This window comes from Pan paniscus, chromosome 11 (genome assembly GCF_029289425.2).
Source record: "Pan paniscus chromosome 11, NHGRI_mPanPan1-v2.0_pri, whole genome shotgun sequence".
Classification (NCBI taxonomy): domain Eukaryota; kingdom Metazoa; phylum Chordata; class Mammalia; order Primates; family Hominidae; genus Pan; species Pan paniscus.
Genome location: NC_073260.2, coordinates 85044926 through 85065546, shown reverse-complemented (window position 1 = coordinate 85065546; position 20621 = coordinate 85044926). Strand labels below are relative to the sequence as shown.

At 42.0% G+C, this 20621-nt stretch overlaps 1 protein-coding gene and 2 pseudogenes across 7 annotated transcripts in view; all 3 read right to left on the bottom strand.

The window, feature by feature from the left end:
* Nucleotides 1-11726, bottom strand: part of NAA35 (N-alpha-acetyltransferase 35, NatC auxiliary subunit) — an 81780-nt gene extending 70054 nt beyond the window's left edge. For 2 of the 7 annotated variants that reach the window (XM_008961352.6, XM_055091991.2), the window contains exons 1-2: nucleotides 11354-11626; nucleotides 10481-10609 (exon numbers count right to left, since the gene is read on the bottom strand). In XM_008961352.6, the coding sequence (XP_008959600.1) occupies nucleotides 10481-10604 (124 nt within the window). In that variant the 5' untranslated portion in view covers nucleotides 10605-10609; nucleotides 11354-11626. Of the gene's footprint in view, nucleotides 1-10480; nucleotides 10610-10889; nucleotides 11238-11353 lie in introns of those variants that run through there. The other 5 variants (XM_003809171.7, XM_008961351.5, XM_055091990.1 and 2 more) reach the window with 5 other exon arrangements.
* Nucleotides 11727-16708: 4982 nt separating this feature from the next.
* On the bottom strand, nucleotides 16709-17346 carry LOC100967267 (ribosomal L1 domain-containing protein 1-like; annotated as a pseudogene).
* Nucleotides 17347-17455: 109 nt separating this feature from the next.
* LOC129393026 (ribosomal L1 domain-containing protein 1-like) lies at nucleotides 17456-19353 on the bottom strand (annotated as a pseudogene).
* Between the last annotated feature and the right edge of the window lie 1268 nt (nucleotides 19354-20621).

The window sequence follows — 20621 nt, the reverse complement described above, 5'->3', positions numbered from 1 at the left end:
CTTCTTAAATTTTGCACCATAAGGTACCTCACTCACTTCACCCTAGTACCAGCCCTGATTAATCTTATTCAGTTTCAACCTTGTATAAGTTTTTAAATATTCTACTTGAAAAAAATGGGAAGCAGACAAACACTTCTGCTGCATATCAAAGAAAATAGTTGTCTTGGGAAAAAAAACACTTGCACAGCCAGGCACAATGGCTCACGCCTATAATCCCAGCACTTTGGGAGGACAAGGCAGGTGGATTACTGGAGGTCAGGAGTTCAAGACCAGCCTGGCCAACATGGTGAAACCCCGTCTCAACTAAAAATACAAAATTAGCTTGGCATGGTGGTGTGCGCCTGTAATCCCAGCTACTCGGGAGGCTGAGGCAGGAGAATCATTTGAACCCAGGAGGTAGAAGTTGTAGTGAGCCGAGATGGCGCCACTGCACTCCAGTCTGGGCAAAAAGAGCGAAACGCCGTCTCAAAAAAAAAAAAAAAAACAAAACACTTGTACAATTATCATGGAACACTACTTTTACCTGAAAAAAAAAAAAAAGAAAAACAATCAACAGACTATGGTTATTCAGACTTGAGAATGTGGCATTTTTTAAAAAAATACATGAGTCTGTCACTTCAAGAAAAACTGACAACGTCTGTTGCCAATAATAAAATTTGAGCTTTCAAGCAAAATCTAAAATTTTGGTAAATACGTATCTGCCACTGTAAGTCTAACAATTTCCCAATACTTAGAAGAGCTTTCTGTACTGGTAGTGATAACAAATGTGCTTATTAATATTGTATAATGAAACGTGTTAACATTTGGAAGATCTAGCCAGGCGCAGTGGCTCACGCCCGTAAACCCAGCATTTTGGGAGGCGGCCAAGGCAGGCAGATCACTTGAGGTCAGGAGTTCCAGACCAGCCTGGCCAACATGGCGAAACCCCGTCTCTACTAAAAATACAAAAATTAGCCAGGCATGGTGGTGCACACCTGTAATCCCAGCTACTCTATTCAGGATGCTGAGGCAGGAGAATCCCTTGAACCCAGAGGCAGGGGTGGCAGTGAGCAGAGATCATGCCACTGGACTCTAGACTGGGTGACAGAGCAAGACTATGCCTCAAAAAAAATTTTTTTTGGAAGATCTGCATAACTTATTGAACGTTCAATATTTGGAAAACAATATTTTCCAAATGGCAGTGCATGTTACAAAATCAGGCATGGATTAAAGAGCCATTCAAAGTTCAAGAAAGAGCAATGAATTTTAATGTAACAGAGCATAAAGAGTCCATTAATAGGGTTTCAGATTCCAGACTGCAACTAACCTTTAAGAAACTACCACCTGTCAAGCTTTTGGAGTATCAAAGAGGAATATCCAAAATTATCTGAAGATTCCCCCATTTTTCAACTACATATTTGGTGAGGCCAAATTAACATCAGATACTTCAACCAAAACAACATGTGGCAACAGACTGAATTACAGAAGCAAATATGAGAATTCAATTGCCCTCTGTTATGCCAGACATTGAAGTGATTTGCAAAAATGTCAAACTCTCCTTTTGTATATTATTTTTTTGTTTTGGAAAATACAATGATTTCTCATTTTAAAAAATGTTATTTATGTTAACATGCAACGGGTTATCATTTTTTTTTTTTTTTTTGAGATGGAGTCTCACTCTGTCGCCCCGGCTGGAGTGCAGTGGTGTGATCTCAGTTCACTGCAACTTCCGTCTCCTGGGTTTAAGCAATTCTCCTGCATCAGCCTCCCAAGTAGCTGGGACTACAGGTGCACACTGCCACGCCCAGCTAATATTTTTGTATTTCAATAGAGGCAGGGTTTCACCACGTTGGCCAGACTGGTCTTAACTCCTGACCTCCAGTAATCCACCCGCCTTGGCCTCCCAAAGTGCTAGGATTACAGGTGTGAGCCACCGTGCCCAGCCCATCATCATTTTTAAATGGATATTTTTTAAATGTCTCAGTTTTAAATTACAATAAACACGTATATATATGTAATACATACATAGACTATAATTTTAAAAAGTATAATGGGGTCCTAAGACCGAAAAGTTTGGAAACTGCTGTAATAATCTATCATGTATTTAGGGTAAATCTGGGTACCAAATAGCTTCATCAAACTTAAAAACACCCCACAGATCTAGAAGCAAGTCAAACACTCTTGGCCTTGGTTTCCTCGTCTGTAAAATGAAAGGTTAGACTAGATGACTCGTAAGATTCCTTAGAACTTCAGTAATCAGGGGCGCAGTGGCTCACACCTGTAATCCCAGCACTTTGGGAGCCAAGGCAGGCGGATCACCTGAGGTCAGGAGTTCGAGAACAGCCTGGCCAACATGGTGAAACCCCGTCTCTGCTAAAAATACAAAATTAGCCAGGTGCAGTGGCACATGCTTATAATCCCAACTACTTGGGAGGCTGAGACATGAGAGTTGCTTGGACCCAGGAGGCGGAGGTTACAGTGAGCTGAGATTGTGCCATGGCACTCCAGCCTGAGCAAAAAGAGCGAAACTCCACATCTAAAAAAAAGAACATCAGTAATCATATCTCTCACTATTAAACTTTATAGACAGTAAACTTAAGAATTTACTCATGAAGCAGAGTACAAGCCCCACCCTGCATGATCAATGACTGAACACAGAATCATGATCTTGTATAGCCCTATAGAACTGAGTAAATTGGGCCTTATCCAACCAGGCAGCATCTCTCAAAAAATTTAATGAGAAAGATAATGTTTCAAATTATCATTAGCCATCAGAGCAATGACATCATCACACATCATGTAACCTCTGAAAAATTCCACCGTATACTAACAAGAGAGTAACAGTCAAAAAGGCAAGTACCTTCCAAACTGTTTCAACTCTGCATATCCTGCAAAACAGTCTCGGGGATCCCAGCAATTCTAGACGACACCAAACCACTGAACTAAGGGTAAAATGATACTGTTTTTTTTTTTTAAAGTTACTTCTACTTTAAGTTAAAGCCTTAAGTAGGCTCAATAGTATACAGCTTACACCATTCAGAGCAAAAGGAAAAATCTGATATGAGGAAAATTGGACTCAAGCCATAGTTGTAATGATTCAAAGTTAAAAATATCACAGGAGAAAAGTGCAATGAAAGATCTCGAAGATGAAGTTGAGGAAAAAGACATAAAAAATAGGAAAGAAAGGGGCCAGGCACAGTGGCTCACGCCTGTAATCCCAGCACTTTGGGAGGCCGAGGTGGGTGGATCACAAGGTCAGGAGTTCGAGACCGGCCTAGCCAACACAGTGACACCCCGTCTCTACTAAAAATACAAAAATCAGCCGGGCATGGTGGCAGGCACCTGTAGTCCCAGCTACTCGGGAGGCCAAGGCAGGAGAATCGCTTGAACCTGGGACGTGGAGGTTGCGGTGAGCCGAGATTGCGCCATTACACTCCAGCATGGGCAACAAGAGTGAAACTGTCTCAAAAAAAAAAAAAAGAAAAAGAAAAATAGGGAAGAAAGGATAAGAAAAAAATCCAGAGGACAAGTTTAGGGAGATTCAATATCCAAATAACAGACATTCCATAAGGAGAGTATAGGAAAAAGTTAGGATAATTCAAGGATGCTTCCTAGAACTGAAGCATCAAAGTGAAAAGGCTCCAGAGCACAGTGAAAGTTCTGGACAAGGAGGACAAACAGAAGATCCTAAAAAGTTACGTATGAAAGGTATCAAGGTCAGACATGGTGGCTACCACCTGTAATCCCAGCACTTTGGGAGGCTGAGGCGGGTGGATCACCCGAGGTCATGAGTTCGAGACCTGGCTGGCCAACAGGGCAAAACCCCGTCTCTACTAAAAATACAAAGATTAGCTGAGCATGTGGTGGGCGCCAGTAATCCCTGCTACCCGGGAGGCTGAGGCAGGAGAATCGCCTGAACCCGGGAGATGGAGGTTGCAGTGAACCGAGATCATGCCATTGCACTCCAGCCTGGGCAGCAAGAGCGAAACTCCACATCAAAAAAAAATAAAATAAAATAATGGTATCGACATATAACTTTCACATGTATCAGAATGTCATCAGATTTCTTAATAGCAAAAGATCAATGGACAATGCCTGCAAAATTCTCAAAGGCACCCAGACATAATATCAGTCAAGTGGGAGGACAGAATAAAGACATTTTCAGATATTAAGAGCCTCAAAACATTTTATCTCCCATGCACTTTACTCAAGAAGATAATAATGATATCCAATCACAACAAGAGAGAAAAGACACCCCAGGCTGATGAAGAAAGAAGATCTCAAAATGAAGTTACATACTAGGTACAAAAGGCAATAAGCCTAGACTGCAGTTAAGAGGATCAAGAAGAAAGTTCTATAAGGAGATGAAACCAACAGGATCTCCAATGAGTCTGAATGTCTTAAGGAGATTTAGACAACTGGTAGAATTAATGAATTCTAGATTCATTAATCTAGAAGTAGAATTAATGATAAGTACACCAATTTTTGGGTAAAAATTTTTTGTGTAAAACAGAAGTATGCAGGAAAGAAAAAGTAGTAATGGTTTTACTCCTTGGCTCAGCTATGAATAATATTTGCATATCCACAGTGTAGCTACCTATAACTATAAGGGGTTAAGTCCATAGATACAGCCTAAACTGGGGATGAAGGGAATCAAAAAGTAGTATAAAAGCAAGCTGCCCAAAACCAGCAAAATAAATATCAAAATAACCAGCTAAAAGGAGGAACGCAGTGTCTTCTAGAGACTCCTTTTTCATTAACTAAAGCTCCTAAGATGAAGCAAGATACACTATACGTGATTAAGGGAAAAATCTGATAAGATGTATTCAACACTGCAGAAGAGCCCTCAAAGTACATCAAAGGTCCCATTCACACTGCTTGCTCTATGTCAATGCTAGTTCTTAAGGGTGTTAAGTCCAGTATCCATGTGTTCCTTTCCTGAAGAATTCAGGGTTTGAGAGGTTAAGTGATAGCTGAACCTTCTTGAAAGTAATCTAAATGCAGTGAACTAAGCAGCATTATTGATATTTTGAGGAGGATAATTATTTGTTTGTGGGGGCTGCCCTGTGTGTTGAATTGAATGAGCAGTATACCTGGCATGTACTTGTTAGATGCCAGTAGCACCACCTCATAGACACTGTGACAATCAAAAATGTCTCAAGACATTAATGCCCCTTGAGGTGAAAAATCACCCCCAGTTGAGAACCACTAATCTAAAGTGATCCATAAATGCCAGCGCTGGCCATCTCACCCATGCTCCACCTCTTGGTAACATTCTGGATGGCACAGAACACGGAAAACAATTTTACATGTTGCCTAGATCTTTTGCCAGGACAATTTCCATCCATTCATCCTTTTCCTCTTAGAATCAAGTGCTAACAAACAGTAAATTCCTAGAACAATGACTCTCACCCCACACGGATGGGGCTGTGGGGGGCAAAAAAGATTTCACTGAAAGTTTCACAAAGAATTTGTATTTTTTCCATAATTTTTAAAAGCTATATAATCAGTTCAATGATAGTCTTTAAAAAAAAAAATCACAGAATATTCCAGATCACCTAGATAATAACATTATAATCAAGTATCAACATAATTTCAGTGTCCATGCTTGTGGTTCATAATTATGCTGGTTACAGGCAATCCCCCAAAATGACGGCATTTAATGTACTGCAGTGGTTCTCAAACTTCTGTAGTCCCAGATCCAAATATTCTCCAGTTTGAAGAAACATGGCCTTAGAAAATTCATTCATTCTTAAAACAAATATATATATTGAGCACCTACAAATGTTCTGGGTGAGAGAAGACAGAAAAGAAAGGAAGAGCAACAAGAAACTTAAGAATCCCAAGTTTTACAAGAGGCAAGAGAAAGTGTAAAAAGAATTTTCCTAAAGTACTAAGCAAGAACTGAAGAAGATGAATGGATATGGAAGGCCTTAACCAATGGTGCTAATAATAAAGACTGACTACAGAGGAATGAACAAAGCCAGGCATGTCCAATATTTTGGCTTCCCTGGGCCACACTGAAAGAATAATTGTCTTATGCCACACATAAAATACACTGATAGGTGATGAGCTTTAAAAAAAAAAAAAAAATCACAAAAAAAAATCTCATAACGTTTTAAGAAAGTTTACGAATTTGTGTTGGGCCACATTCAAAGCCATCCTGGGCCACATGCAGCCCTTGGGCAATGGGTTGGAGAAGCTTAAACTAAGCCATCAAAAAGAGAAGAAAATGGAATGAAAGATTGGGCCCATATCCTCCTAGACTAAAACATAAAAAGAATGGAAGTCAGCATGGCAGATTTTGGATTACTCCTGGGCTCCAGATACCACTGGCGCCATCATCCCAGGAGAGAATGTTGCTATCCATAGTGTGGATAAAGCCTAGAAGCTGAGGCAAGAGGATCCCTTAAGGCCAGGAGTTTGAGACCAGCCTACGTAACATAATGTCTCTACAAAAAACAAAATAAGCCAGGCATAGCACATGCCTGTAGTCTCAGCTACTCAGGAGGCTGAGATGAGAGGATTGCTTGAACCCATCCTATAGTAAAGGCTGTAGTGAGGAATGATCATGGCATTGTATGCACTTCAGCCTGGGTGACACAGCAAAACCCTAACTCTAAAAAGAAAAAAAAAATTTAACTTACAAATTTTTTTTTAAAAAAAGAAAGCCTAGAAGTGTTACTTAAAATAATCACATATTTCCTATCAGGCAAAACAACAGTAATGGCTAAATTATAAATAATTTAGAAAAGAAAAAAATAAGAGCCTCAAGAGTAGTTATAAGGAATGTGTGCCACCTGCCTAGTAGGAGATAAAATAAATCATAAAAGTTGAAAGTTTGTTTTTGATTCAGGACTTTAAAGAGCCACTACTTTTAGTACAAATGTGCATGAAAAACAACTTCGCCATCAGTATGCCAACTATTTTGTGGTACTAAAAAAATCACCAGAGTCAGGCTGGGCGCAGTGGCTCATGCCTGTAATCCCAGCACTTTGAGAGGCCGAGGTGGATGGATCACGAGGTCAGGAGATCGAGACCATCCTGACTAACACGGTGAAACCCCGTCTCTACTAAAAATACAAAAAAATTAGCCAGGCGTGGCGGCGGGCGCCTGTAGTCCCAGCTACTCGGGAGGCTGAGGCAGGAGAATGGCGTGAACCCGGGAGGTCGAGTGAGCCGAGTGAGCCGAGACAGCACCACTGCACTCCAGCCTGGGTGACAGCGAGATTCCATCTCAAAAAAAAAAAATCACCAGAGTCTAGCCAAATGCCATTACATTCTTACCAAAGGGGAGACATTACTGCAAGTTAAAAGAAAGAGTGTAATCATATCTGTTTTAAATTTAGTTTTTAGAAAGTCACTAGAACAGAAGCCTAAACCATAATCAAGACTACAAATCTGATTATTCCAAGACGGGAAAATAAATACCACGGGCTCAAGAAATGCCAACAGTCTTTAGTCCTAAATCTACATATGAAGATTAATTCTACATCAATTTTTTTTTAGTTCCAAGAAGGATACCTCACATTTGCGCCACTCAACACAGTGCAAGAGCTAATTATGGAAGAGTTAATAGGATGGTATGTTGGCCACAAAATGGCATGTCACCCCCTCTCTATCCACAGTGAAACATGGATTAAACTTTATCTCCCACTCAAGGTTCCTTCACAAAGAAATAAGGCTAATTTATGATATAACTCGAAGGCAAGCCAAAACATCTCTCCCACCAGTATTCTAAACTGCTTTCTTGGGTTCAATTTTTCTTACAATCAAAAACAAGTAGAGAATGTATATATGAAAGAAAGCTGCAAGACTAAAATTAAGAGGACCTTGATAGTCGTATTTCATTGAGACTAAATTCTGCCGACCTGTGGTTTTCAAACTGTGGTATGCAACCACCCTGGGTGAACATCATGTCCCAGGGGATTCAAAGACACAGGATAAAAAATTTGTACAGCTGCCTAATATCAAATTAATGTGATGATGTGGGAAGCAAAAGATCTTTAACATAAATGAAACATAAGTGTTCCCCTCAAACAACAAACATGTTGTAAAATGCAAACTTTTCCATGAATTTCTAAGATAAAACAGGAAATTATCAAGATATCTTGTACCTATGAATTAAGGTACTTTGAACTCCACCCATAAGATCTGGGAAGGAAAGGTTGAGAAGCAGTGTACGTGTTCACTCTCTTCTGCTGTCACCAAGGGAAAAGTTTAAGGCACACATCATCTCTCTTGTTTCTTTCACCTCTCCAGCAACATGAACTTATTTGTTCTCATATGTTACCCTTCTAGTCCATTCTGTCAAGGCCTAGTCCAAGGCCTTAACGCCCAAATCTGGGCTGAGTGCAAAACCTTGTCTAAGTAGACTCTTTTCATCCTAATCCATCATAAATTATGCTGGTAGAGAAACTTCTTTATATGCTTTCAACTCTAAATTAAATACCTTGAGTAACAACAGTTACCATCATTGAATGCTACTATAGAGTACTTTACATCCACTATCTCATTTAATCCCCAAAATTCTCTAAAGTAGAAGCTCTGTTTTCCAGAGTAGAAAACTAAGATTCAGATTAATTAAACTCCAAGGAAACTAAACTAGTAAGTGACAGAGTTAGGACTCCAGCTCATATCTGACTATAAAGCTTACTACATTACTTACTGAGAAGCTACTTGGTCCAAGCCACTGTACTGATCATCAAGGGGAACAAACTTTCAATCTTATGCTCAAATCCATTACTTCTACTGCCTATAAAACAAGCTCAAACCAAAAAAACCAAAACAAACAAAAAACATCAATGGCACTAAAGACCCTCTATAATTCCCAGCATTTAAAATTGTTTTGTGGCCAAGTAAAATTATTTACTGTTCCCCTAACATAAAAACCTCACCAAACTCTGACTCACATATTTCATCTCAGTCTAGAATAACTCTATCACATCCCCTTCCAAAAACTTGATCTCTCCTTAAGGCCCAACCCAAGCCATATAACCTTCAAAAACCTTCCCTATTTAGGTTAACAATGACAGCCCCCTAATAGATTACTTAAAATCAGTGCAAGATGACAGGTATAATCCACTTAATAGTCTAAGATCTCTGAGCACAAAAACTACACTGTAACTTGACATTTCTTTCTCTCTTCCTTAGATAGACATACATGGGCAGTCACCCAACTCCCAGTCTTACGTCCTTTCCACTGTCTCACTGAGGCTATAAAAAGTGATTTCAAAACAAAGGATGGCACATGATTTATCATTTTGCTTATACACAGCTGGCTCCCTTTCCACCTGCAGTTGCCCCAAGTCTTTACTCCTCCCCTTCAGAGCACTATCCAAACACACCCTACCTATCATCAAAAGACCTAAGCTGCTTGAGACAATACAAGCCATCAGGAGTGAATTCCTTCACCAGTCCTCCTCTGTCACTTAGAAATATACTTTTATCTTCATCCTCACTTCAGTCCTTCCTGTCTCAGTGTGTCCCTGTGCTTTTCCCCAATTTCTCTACTATCTCCTCGATCTCATCCTCTCTTTAACGTTCAAGCTCTCACTCTAGTTAATTTGTTCCTTTCTCTTATCTTCAGTCTCTCCCTAGACTCTTTCCCCTCAACCAACAAGCATGTTCATTTCTCCAATCATTTACTCCTATTTATTGAATTTACTACGTGCCAGGAACTGTTCTGTATACTAGGGTTACAGAAATTATCTCTGCCCCCACGGAGCTTATATTCCAGTGAGTGAGACTGAAAATAAACAAGAAATAATTGACAATTATGGCTTCTGAAAAAGATAAGCTGTATGAAGAAAATAAAAAGTGATTCAACTGAGGTGGAATTGCAGAGGAGAGAATGAGTGGTTGTTTTGAGGTCCTCACCAGGGAGGTTAACACTTAAGAAGAATTGTGTGAAAGCGAGGGGCAAAGCAATTTAAAAGAAAGAAAACAAAAAATGCAAACACCTGGGAGAACCACCTTGGTGTGTATTACGAAGAGATAAAAAAGACCTGTGACTGGAATGTAATAAGCCTGGCGGGGGCAGTGGCACATAAATGAAACCTGAGTGGCAGGCAGGGACCAGATTTTATAGACCCATAGGGAAGGAGGGTGGATTTTATTCTACCTGCAACAGGAAGCCACTGGACGATCTTAAACAAGGAATGATGTTATCTGATCATACTGAAACCTCAAACATACAAAAATACTATTATCTTTTAGATTAACAAAGTGTTTTTCACAGTTAGAAATTACTGCTCTCTCTAACCTGTTAAAGCAAGAAAAATTCAATTTTTAAAATACTGCCTCAACATCTGTATTTAATGCTGTATCAAATATACATTTGCTTTAAAGTTAAAATTAGAGGATACAGAATAAGTGTGGCTAACAAACTCAACAAACCACATTTACCTGTTGATTTCATCTAATGAGGTAAGTTTAGAAAGCACAATCGTCATTCTACCCCTTCCAGATGTTGAACTTCTAATCCAAAAATCAGACTCACCTCGACAAGCTTCTTCAAAATCTTGGGTAATGTCCACCCAGTTTGTATTGCTTTTCTCCATTTTTTCTGGCATACTGAGCTCCCATCCTGAATCGTCATCATCTACAGAAGCTTTCATAACCATTATGCCTGTAAAATTAATACTGATGTAAGAGAGAGGATGTAGCTTTCAGGGCAAGAGTATTTGCAGAAATGGGTGTTTGTTTCAGCATAGGATGAAGTCTTAACTAAACTCTTTAAAGCAGAACTCTTCTGAGTCTAAGGACAGTACTGCAAAGAATAACCTTAATGCAATCAAATCGCACGTCAATTAACACTCCTGCTGCTTACTATTAGCCCACCACCTACCAGGGCCCATAAACATTTTGCCTTCCTACTGTTTAAGAAGAAAAATCACAAACCATCTCACCTCTGGCCCGAAAAGAGCCAGAGCTTCCAACTTTCAATAATAGCCACAAAAGACCAAGGCACTATTCAGGGTCCCCTCTCACAGCCCAGGACCCCATGCGGCAGCTACCGAAGTCAATCAAGGTAGCCCTTCATCTGGCCAGAGCTCGCTGGGACCTCTCCCGGGCCAGAGCCGGCCCAGACCCAGGCAGAACCTCGCCGGGAGCAATGAGGAGCCGGCAGGCACCGCAGGGTCCCGCCGGCCGGGCCTAGGGCCGAGGCACACCTGAGGCGGGCACACGCTTCCCTTCCGCCCTGCCCGGGTCAGCCCGGCCCAGCCCCGGTCCCACTGGGCGCATAAGCAAGGACAGAGCTGTCGCCGCGCGGGAGGGCGGGCACGTCCGGCGCCGGGTCGTCGCCTCGGCAACACCGGGCAAGAGTGGGGCCTCGGCCGACAGCGGGCACTGGGGAGCCCGCGGCTCCTACCTGACGCGCAGCGGGAGGGCCGGGGCCGCAGGGTGACCTGGGGTCCCCAGGGTCTGCCACACGCGCGGGGGGCTGCGGCTCTCGGACACACGAGCGAGAGGGTTTCAATGGCTACGCAGGGGCGGTCCCTACCTACTTCTCCCGTGGTCACCCGCGCCGCCACGCACTGTCCGGACCACGGAAATAACGATGCCGCCTCTGCCGCCGCCGCCCCCTCCCCTCTCAGCCCAGCCCGACCGGCAGCGTGCACGCATGCGTATGCCCGGGACGCGCGGCCCCGCCCCCTCTCCCTTACTCCCGGGGACTTCGCGCTCCCCGGCCACACCCCCTCCCTCGCCACCGCCTCCGTTCGGCCGATGGCGGCCGCCTTTCTCTTCTCGCGAGATTAGAGACGGTCGCGAGACCGGAAGTTATCTTTTTTCACCCTCTGTCGGAGTCCTGGGTAGTGGGCGGTTCCCGGAAAGAGGCGGAGCCCGGAGTCTCAGAGCCCGCCCCGTCTGCTCTGCCCTCTGGGAATTTCTTAGAAAGGTGACGCGAAGGCGGAAGGAAACCGTGGAGGTTTGCGTAGACCTTAGTGGTTGCGAGCACGAACGAGCAGCCAAGCTCCGAGAGCAATAGCGTGCTACTGCTGCCTGACAACGGATTTATGTTTCCTATACAGCGCCTGGGAGTTTCGTGAGGAAACATAGATTCAAAATATCTGCAAAGTCAAGCCAGACATTTAATTTCAGATTCTTATATGTTTTAGATTTTTTTAATTTATTAATAAAATGATCAGTTTTTAAATGGGGTTACATAAATAGACGGGCGCAGGTAAGAAGCACATCTTTATCACCACCTGTTCTTTAGGATGGCCCAAAATTAAAAGATGGAAAAGATAGTACCAAATGTTGGCAAGGATGCAGAGCAACTGGACCTCTGTTATGTTGGTGGTGGTAATGCAAAATGGTACAACCACTTTGGAAAACTTACAATCTTTCCTTATAATCATATACTTATCATTCGATCCAGTAATCTCCTACGAATTTACTTAGGAACAAAAACATATTCATACAAAGGCTTGTACGTTAATGTTCATACCAGCTTTGTTTTGCTTTGTTTTTGTTTTTGTTTGAAACAGAGTGTCGCTCTTGTCGCCCATGCTAGAGTGCAGTGACCTGATCTCGGCTCATTGCAACCTCTGCCTTTCAGGTTCAAGCAATTCTCGTGCCTCAGTCTCCCGAGTAGCTGGGATTACAGGCGCCTGCCACCACACCAGGCTGTTTTTTGTATTTTTAGTAGAGATGGGGTTTCACCATGTTGGTCAGGCTGATCTCAAACTCCTGACCTCGTGATCTGCCCACCTCAGCCTCCCAGAGTGCTGGGATTACAGGTGTGAGCCACCGTGCCTGGCCCAGCTTTGTTTTTAATAATCAAAAACTACAAACAACCCAAATGTCCATCAACTGTTGAATAAAAACAATTTGTGGCATATCCATACAATGTAATGAATGTAATTATCAATAAACAGGGATAAACTACTTGACATACAACATGAATGAATTTCAAAAATATATTGAGTAAAAGAAATCAGGCTGAGCTTGGTAGCTCATGCGTGTAATCCCAACACTTTGGGAGGCTGGCAGTGGAGAGGTTGGATTGGAGACTAGCCTGACCAATATGGTGAAATCCTGTCTCTACTAAAAATACAAAAAAATTAGCCAGGCATGGTGGCGTGCGCCTGTAATCCCAGCCATTTGGGAGGCTGAGACAGGGGAATCCCTTGAACTCAGGAGGCAGAGGTTGCTGTGACCCGAGATGGTGCCATTGCACTCCAACCTGGGCGACAGAGTAAGAAATCAAATGCAAGAGTATGATTCCCCAAGTGAGACCCCAGGCTCTTAAAAGACATCTATAGTGACAGAAGACAGATTAGTGGCTGCTCAGGGCTCAAGAAGAGACTAAGTTGGATAGAGCTTGATTTGAAGAGATGTAAATATTCTGTTTTCGATTAAGGTAGTGCCTGTGTGGGTGAATACATTTGTAAAATTTCACTGAAGTATATACTTACAATGTGTACATTTTATTGTTTGTAAACCGAACTTCACAAAAATTGGTTTAAAAAATTTTTAAATGGCCAGGCGTGGTGGCTCACGCCTGTAATCCCAGTCCTCTGGGAGGCTGAGACGGGTGGATCACATGAGGTCAGGAGTTCAAGACCAGCCTGGTCAACATGGCGAAACCCCATCTCTACTAAAAATACAAAAATTAGCCGGGCGTGATGGCGTGCACCTGTACTCCCAGCTACTCAGGAGACTGAGGCAAGAGAATCGCTTGAACCTGGGAGGTGTAGGTTGCAGTGAGCCGAGATCATGCCACTGCACTCCAGCCTGGGCAACAGAGCAAGACTGTCTCAAAAAATTTTAAAAATTAAGAATGCATATCTCTCTTACAGAATAATTTCCCAAAGGCAGAAGTTTTGCCTGTTTTGATCAAAGCTGTGTCGCCAGGACTTAGGGAAGTGGTTGGCCTATAGTAGGTACTCACTAAATACATTTGAGGATGAGAATGTAGAAAAGAGTTACAATAAAGTAGAAACATATATGCTAGTTTTCCAAAACTGTTTAATGATCTCTGCAGGACCATGAGATATCTAGAAAAGGATGAGCTGACTGCATCTGAGTTGTTCAGGATCATGTATAGGTTGTGACAAAAACTGATAGAGGAAAAAACACTCTTTTTTTGTAAATAAGACTGCTTCAGAACTTATATATATTTCAAATATATATATCTCAAACACAAATATACACATATATATTTTAAATACACAAATATACACACATATATATTTCACATACACATTTATAACCAGAACAGGGCAGCCAAGTGAAACCATTTTATTTACTAAAACTATAATTTATTTGAAATCCATATTTGATTTCTCCTAACCTCTCTGATATAAAAACCATTTTCCCTGAGAAACGTTTAACTTCTGATGACATCCAATATTCTTTCTAATGTTGAAAAAGCAACGGGCATTTTAGACATAGACTATGTGATGAATGGATGCAAAGGAACTGATTGACAAATAATGATCTACCCAAACAACATAAGAGTAGATGGCCATTTTTGGAGAGATGGAAATTAATTCCTACAAGTCTAAATCTTGTTGTTGCTAGTAGATAAAATCCTAACTATTCCGTGATTCAACACTTGTGTTGAGATGAACTTTAGCTCAATGTCATCATATTGTACTGACACTGGAACCCAGTGTCACATGAGTTTGATAAGAGCAGAGCTGCAAGTCAAAGTGGATTTTACATCAGTTTTACCATTACATAAAATAAATTAAGGAGGACCTACAGGCTGCTCAGAGAAATATTTTCAGAAAAGGAAGCAGAAAGAGTTAACATATCCTACTGTATCATGTGGCAGAAAGAAACATGGCACTGTTTTTGTGAGTTTTTAAATTAAATATGGATAATATCAAAATATCAGTTTAGTTCGTCCTACTATATTTATTTGTGTATTTTTGAGACAGGGTCTCCCTCTCTCACCCAGGCTGGAGTGCAGTGGCACAATCTCAGCTCACTGCATCCTCGACCCCGGGCTCAAGTGATCCTCCCACCTCAGCCTTCAAACTACTTAGGACTACAGGTGCATGCCACCACATCTGGCTAATTTTTTGTATTTTTGGTAGACATGGGGTTTTGCCATGTTGCCCAGGCTAGTCTCAAACTCCTGAGCTCGGGCGATCCACCCACCTCAGCAGGTGAATGGCGTGGACCTGGAGGGCGGAGCTTGCAGTGAGCCAAGATCACGCCACTGCACTCCAGCCTGAGTGACAGAGTGAGACTCCGTCTCAAAAAAAAAAGAAAAGAAAAGAAACTCCTCTCTGTAACAGTTTGAGTGACTTATCAGTAAAGGTGTCTGTGCAACTCCCCTTATCTTACACAGCTGTGGGTATGTCTCTAGACAAGCACAAAGAGCTGCTTCTCTTGTTTGTATAACTGTGGGTTTGTTTTAGGTAAGATCCCCTCCTTCCTGTGCAGGCTCCCAACGTGTATATGCCTGAAAAGAGGAGGAAACTTTTTCCTGGGAGCTTGCTATTAATACAAAGAACAAAGGGCCTCTGTGCTGGACCCTGTCTGCTTCTCTGTCTGCAGGTGCAGCCTGAGATTTTTTTCCTAGGTTATTTTATTTTTGCCTGTTGCTGTGACTTTTCAGGCAGGCCACTTCTGCAGTCTGAATTTTCCCCAAATAAGTCTTCCTTTCCTTCTCCCGCATTAGTAGTACTATTAACTACTAGTCCTATTGTTTAATAACAACACTTATGTAACAGAAAATTAAATAATGCAGAATATGTAATTTCAAATAAACCTCTATTAAAATAACACATCATATGTCAGAATTACCTATGGACCTATGGAGGCTTTAAGAAATCTTTTTTTTTTTGAGACGGAGTCTCGCTCTGTCGCCCAGGCTGGAGTGCAGTGGCAGGATCTCCGCTCACAGCAAGCTCCGCCTCTCAGGTTCACACCATTCTCCTGCCTCAGCCTCCCGACTAGCTGGGACTACAGGCGCCCGCCACCACGCCAGGCCAATTTCTTTGTATTTTTTTGTAGAGACGGTGTTTCACCGTGCTAGCCAGGATGGTCTCGATCTCCTGACCTCGTGATCCGCCTGCCTCCGCCTCCCAAAGTGCTGGGATTACAGGCGTGAGCCCCCGCACCGGGCCAGGACCCCAGTATTTCTAAAAAGCTCCTCAGGTAGTTCTAATGTTTCCTTCCAGTTGAATCACTGACTTTAGGTCGACTGGGGTACTTTGGGTTTTTGGGGTCGTTTTGAGGGGCTATGGGAAGCTTTTCTCACAGATTTACGAAGAGTAGTAAAAAACTTGGCCTCTGGCTTTTTTGTACCTGTCTCAGGCTTTTTTCCCCAGTGAAGTATTTTTTTTCCTTCACTGACTCATTAATTTTTGGCTTCTTCCCTGGGCCTTTCCACGGGATCTCAGACTCTGCAGCCTTTGGGGTCTCAGAGGCTGGGAAGGCCTTTCTCTTCTTCCCACAAGGTGTGTTGGGATCAGGACTCTTTTCTGGAGACTTCTTTCTATAGCACGTTTTCTTCTTGTTTTCTTTTTTTTGTTTTTGTTTTTTGTTTTTGAGACAGAGTCTTGCTCTTGTTGCCCAGGCTGGAGTACAATGGCGCGATCTCCGCTCACCGCAACCTCCGCCTCCTGGGTTCAAGCGATTCTCCTGACTCAGCATCCCGAGTAGATGGGATTACAGGCATGCGCCACCACGCCCGGCTAATATTGTATTTTTAGTAGAGACCGGGTTTCTCCATGTTGGTCAGGCTGATCTCAAACTCCCGACCTCAGGTGATCCGCCCGCCTGGGCCTATAGCACGTTTTTCAATCTGTATATTTTCAAGAGCTGGAGTTTTTCCTATGGTTAACGGTTGTGGAATTTCATCTTTTGATTCATTTGTTACTTTATCTTGGGCTTTTCCTCTGCCGCATTTTTTATTCTCATGCTCTGGAGTCTGTTTCTTCTTTAATTATGGTTTCTTCACTGCAGTGCCACCACTTTTAGGTGCCACGTCATCTTTACTTAGGATTGATGCAGGCTTGCTAGCCTGTTGCCTTTTCTTTTTGTTTTTATTCCTCTCCTTTTGTTTTTCAAGATTTTCTTCCCTTCGTTTTCTCCTTGCTGCTTTTTTCTACTTATTAAGCATAAATTTTCTGGTGGCTTCATCTCAATTGTTGACAAACAAGGAAAAAATAGGAAGGGCAACCGATTTCTCAGTTTTCACAAACAGAAGTTTCACGCTCTCCCACTTCTCTGGCAATTTTTCTGGAAGTCCTTTTGTGACAGCAACAATGTTTTCAACGATGTACTCGATCTGCATCCCAGTGTGACCGATGTGTATAGCACTGCAAGAACCACTTTTAGAAATACTTAGACGGTTCCACCTATACATTCATTGATCTCTCTTGATAAATTCCTGGACATAAGGTTTACAGATACTGAAACTTTCTTTTTTTTTTTTTTGAGACGGAATCTCGCTCTGTCGCCAGACTGGAGTGCAGCGGCGCGATCTTGACTCACTGCAACCTCTGCCTCCCGGGTTCAAGCGATTCTCCTGCCTCAGCCTCCTGAGTAGCTGGGAATACAGGTGCCCACCACCATGTCCGGCTAATTTTTTTGTATTTTTAGTAGAGACGGGGTTTCATTGTGTTAGCCAGGATGATCTCCATCTCCTGACCTCGTGATCTGCCCTCCTCAGCCTGATACTGGAACTTTCTTTGTTTGATAGAAATGTCTCTTAATGTGTGAAGGTAAGAGCCACCTAATTCTGGCATCAGTAAGGAAGAAGTCAAAACTGCTCAGAAGGTGGAGCTTGGCTTCATAGGCTTTATATTCCTTTTTTAAAGTTTTGGAGGGGGATAATCTGAGACACGGTTTTAATTCCATGCTTGTTCAAAAGCTTTCTATAGAACTGTTATGTCTTTTCAGGAGTTGAATTGAGTTCACCCTTGGTAAATAAACAGATTTCTTCTAAATGTGATTGAATACCATGAGGCAAGGCCAATCTGACCCTCAGTTCTTTACCTGGAATTTTCCATAATACCACCATTAAAAATACATTTTCATTCTTGTTCAAAAGCAATCCATGATCATTTTTCCTGGACTTGCAATGTGTCAACAGAGTGTCCACTGCCTTTTCAACCTGTTCTTTGTCCAGCTGCTTCAGTGCTTTTGGGGACTCTGGAATCGAGCTAGAGGTTGCAGTCACGCCTGAAGTTGATTTTGTTTTCATCTCATAAAGATGTGCCTAGAATTTGATTTTTATTTCCACAAGCTGTGTATGAGAGTGCTTGCTTTCCCATAGCCTTTATCAATAAAGTATATGGTCAAACTTTTGGAATTTTGCCAAGCTGTTAAGTGATAAAAATGTTCAGTATAGCTGTAATTTGCATTCTTTTATCATGAGTGGGGTGGAGAATCTATCTTTTTAATGACTATTTGCACCTTTTTCTATGATCAGTCTGTGCCTGTCTCTAACCCATTTTTCTATAGGATCATTGATGATGATGATGATGATGATGATTATTATTATTATTATTATTTTGGAGACAGAGTTTCGCTCTTGTTGCCCAGGCTGGAGTGCAGTGGTGTGATCTTGGCTCACTGCAACCTCCGCCTCCCAGGTTCAAGCGATTCTCCTGCCTCAGCCTCCCAAATAGCTGGGATTACAGGCACGCACCATCACACCTGGCTACTTTTTTGGGGTTTTTTTGTTTGTTTTTTTTTGAGATGGAGTCTCGCTGTGTCGCCCAGGCTGGTGTGCAGTGGCACGATCTCGGCTCACTGCCAGCTCCACCTCCCGGGTTCACGCCATTCTCCTGCCTCAGCCTCCCGAATAGCTGGGACTACAGGCGCCTGCCACCACGCCCAGCTAATTTTTTTGTATTTTTAGTAGATACGGGGTTTCACCGTGTTAGCCAGGATGGTCTCGATCTCCTGACCTCGTGATCTGCCTGCCTCAGCCTCCCAAAGTGCTGGGATTACAGGCGTGAGCCACCACACCTGGCTGATTATTTTCTTTTCTGTTTTTAAGAAGCTGTATATATTAACTCTTGATTGAAGCTGCAGTTTTTGTAAGCCAGTGTGTCATTTGCCCTTTTTACTTTGTTTTGGTGTTTGCTATGTGAAACTGTTTTTGGTCCATTTTGCCAATAAAGACATCATTTACAACTAGGGGTATTACAGTGATTTCATAAAAAAAATGATGCAAAAGAAGTGAGCTTCAAATGGCCTACTGAGGAACCCCAACATTTAGAGGTCAGGTAGAGTAAGAGGACCTAATAAAGGGCTCAGAGTAAACAGCAGAAGAAAAACCAGAAGAGTGTGGTTCACTGAATCTGAGAGAGACGTTAACTCCCAATTATTATCCTAATAATATACATACATAACATAATATTTAGTATATGTTTTCCTTTTAAAATTCCTATTCAAATCACTTTTACATTAGTAATTTTCAAGCAGCTTCCTGGGGTCTAAAAATATGTGAATTTTTTACTAAAAAAATAAGTACTACGTTTATAGATTTTTTTACATTTCATCAATGAATTGTCTAATGCATAGATATTGAAATTCTTAAGTTTCTATCAAAAGGGAAATGAACATAAGACAAATATCAACCAATTGCAGATATAATGTAAAATTAATAAACTTAGGCTGGGTGCAGTTGGCTCACGCCTGTAATCCCAGCACTTTGGGAGGCTGAGGTGGGGAGGATTGCTTGAGCCCAGGAGTTCGAGACCAGCCTGGGCAACCTGGGAAAACCCTGTCTCTACAAAAAACAAACAAACCAAAAAAACCCCACAAAAATAATTATCCAGGCGTAGTGGCATGTGCCTATAGTCCCTGCTACTTGGGAGGCTGAGGCCAGAGGATCACCTGAGCACAGGAGGTCAAGGCTGCAGTGAGCTGAGACTGCACCACTGCACTCCAGCCTAGGCGACAGTGAAACCCTGCCTCATAAATAAATAAATATAAATTTAAAAGTAGAAAGAATAAATATTGAAAAGACTTATGAATTAGATAAACTTTAGGTCCTATTTGAAATAAACTGTAAACAATTTGAAGCCATTGAATAAATGTGAACACTGACCGGATATTTGATGATATTAAGAAATTAAAATTGGCCAGGCGCAGTGGCTCACGCCTGTAATCCCAACACTTTGGGAAGCCGAGGTGGGTGGATCATGAGGTCAAGAGTTCAAGACCAGCCTGGCCAAGATGGTGAAACCCCATCTCTACTAAAAATACAAAAAATTAGCCGGGAGCGGTGGCAGGCACCTGTAATCCCAGCTACTCAGGAGGCTGAGACAGGACATCGCTTGAACTCGGAGGGCAGAGGTTGCAGTGAGCCAAGATCGCACCACTGCACTCCAGCCTGGGTGACAGAGTGAGACTGTCTCGAAAAAAAAAAAAAAAAAAATAGAAAAAGACATTAAAATTTTCAGGTGGGACAATGACATTGTAGTAACCTTTTTAAAAAATGTGTGTCTTTCGGAGAGCCATACTGGAATACTTACGAGTGAAAATATATGATGTTTGATATTTGCCTCAGAATCATTCAGTGGGGCTGGGGATGAGTGGATAGAGGGAATAAGATTTGCTGACAATTGTGGAAGATGGTGATGAATATAAGAGTTCATTTTACTACTCTTTCTACTTTTCTACTTATTTAATGTTTTCATAATAAGAGTTTTCTAAAC